Here is a 2,364-nt window from a genome sequence, read left to right as displayed (position 1 = left end):
AAAAAGCTCTTCTTATATCTGCAATTACACCCAAACATCCTTCCCTAAAGTGTAATAGTATGGCGGCAACTAATTCGATCAAGTTAGGACCCTTTTCCAGACAGCTGTTGAGTGACGGCAACCCTTTTCCTTCCACCGACGCATTGTAGATAGGCCTCGTAGTGGTCGTCGAATTTTCCTTGAAGATCGGTCGATGTGGTATATAATTACCCTGACTAGACTCCTCTTCCGGCGGGACACATTCTATAATACCTTCCTTGAGCCAATCCTTAAAAACACCATCGTAATCTTCGTACCTGCCGGCTGCCCGAAGTTTCTTTGTCATTGTTTCTAGCTATCGAAGAGCTAGCATCCTATTATCCTTAAGTTCTGGATGGCACTCTAACCATGGCAATCTCACTTCATAACGACCCTCGGCATTTTTTGTAACTGCGTCTATAAACATTTTTTCCACGTGTTCGTTGTGTTGCTTTTGTGTCTTACATTCGATAGGATCCCTAATCCCCAACACGTCCAGGTCCCAAAGATCCTTAACATCCGCTTCTTTGGCGTACATGGAAATAGTGGTCGCGGCCAAATTTATGTCTCCTTTTATTGTCGGTACTTTACCCATAAGTGTCCATCCTAAACGTGTTTCCATTGCAGTTAAGCCGCTGTCTAACACGTGTATCCTACCAGTAAACAATTTTCCTGCCACGTCCGCGCCAATGAGAATAGCTACCGTTTTCTCTTCACTGCAAACATCTGTTAACTTAACATTAATCTCGTCCAATTCCTGTAGCCACACTCCTTTGGTTACACTCGGTACGTCTGCACAAATCAGATCCTCTTCGAGCGCTTGAAAATTGCACCTGTATGTGTCATCCAGACTGCCGACGCGAATCAAATACCTGTTGTGCGTGGTGATGTTCGTTTTCTCGCCTCCGAAAAGTAAATGCACTAAATCTTGCTTCCCCACTGGTTCATATTTTAATCGTTCAGCCATTTCTTTTATAATATATGAATTTTGCGATCCAGTGTCTATCACCGCGCGCACAATCACCTCACTCGAGTCATTGCGTAATTTAACTTTTAGTGTTTGCATAAAAGTACTCGGCACATTACACGATATAGCTAAACTGCATTCTTTCTGTATATTAACGGCACTCAAAGAATTTTGCGGTTTCTCACTTTGCGTATCACTCCGACTTTCTTCTCTGCACATAATGTCAACGTGGCGACGAGCGCACTTCGTGCATTTGAGATACACCCGACAAAATCTCCTATTGTGACCAATTTTTAAACAATTGAAACACGCACGCTTTCTCTTCACAACCTCTTGTCTCTCTGCAAGGGACATAGTCTTTGCCTGAGTACATTTCGCACTGTCGTGATCACTCTTTTGACAAAATATGCAGACAACCTCTCTGCCCTTGTTAATTAAACTACGCGCACTTGGTATGTCTTTTCCTGTAGTCTGTGGCTTGGTTTTCTTAGAACGTTCTGTTTCACTTTGATCTCTAAGATTAAACCCTTTCACGGCCATTGAAATACGCAACTCGTTTTGTACTTCTAACTCTAAAAATTTAATCAACTTTGTTAACCGTGTTTTTGAAGCATCTGAGGAACTCACGGACTCATTAAAGTCATTGGTGCTATTCGATCGTTGCCATACTCTAAGCAATTCTTCTGGCAATGATGATTCCACCAACGGGAAAAGCATTGCTGCACACTTATCAGTCGCTACACCGAGTGTTTCTAATGCTCTCAAATATGACTCTATTTTATCATATAAACTCGAAAGCTGTACTTCTTTCTTCGACATGGCATTTTGAAGTACTAATTNGTCTTCTGTTACCTCGCCCTTAAACAGTTCGCCTATAATTTTCTCCGCAATATTTTCCAAATCTTTATGCTTATCAGCCATCAAAGTGTAAGCCACCGTTAACTCCGCAGTTCCTGCTGTAATACTGTCCAACAGAGCATTCAAAGTGTTTAACGCTTTTGTAAACGCTATACGTAAACTTGTCCTACTCCTCTTTAACTGCTCCATTGTTCTTGATTCACAAGCACTCTTCGCTTAAAACTGTTAACCCGTTACTGACACCCAAACGTCCTGTCACGGACGCCAATATTTTAAATGTCTAATTAACGTAGGCAGTATTTTTGGGTTAACTTGAATAATTAAATCAAGAACACGGTTTATACAAACACAATATATATTTCGAACATGAAAAAACGTACAATATTTGGAGCACTGCTTCTTACTTCGATGCTCGTGGACGACTGACTCCAAAAATCACCCTTCACAAAGGACTCTTAAAACATAACGTCGCAGCTCTTCAAGTGTGCGCTTCGCACATGGCCCCTAATCTAAACAGTGCC

At 41.6% G+C, this 2,364-nt stretch overlaps 1 protein-coding gene across 1 annotated transcript; it reads right to left on the bottom strand.

Annotated features, from left to right (window-relative positions):
* Positions 1-334: 334 nt before the first annotated feature.
* Positions 335-2,032, bottom strand: LOC108625864 (uncharacterized). The gene has a single exon (XM_018026192.1). It carries the CDS (start codon positions 2,030-2,032, stop codon positions 335-337), a length of 1,698 nt encoding a protein of 565 aa, XP_017881681.1.
* Between the last annotated feature and the right edge of the window lie 332 nt (positions 2,033-2,364).

The sequence above is a fragment of the Ceratina calcarata genome, unplaced genomic scaffold (assembly GCF_001652005.2).
Source record: "Ceratina calcarata isolate Rehan_Ccalc_2016 unplaced genomic scaffold, ASM165200v1 scaffold3776, whole genome shotgun sequence".
In the NCBI taxonomy this organism is placed as follows: domain Eukaryota; kingdom Metazoa; phylum Arthropoda; class Insecta; order Hymenoptera; family Apidae; genus Ceratina; species Ceratina calcarata.
Note: the sequence above shows the minus strand (reverse complement) of the source record. Positions and strands in the feature narration are given on the sequence as shown.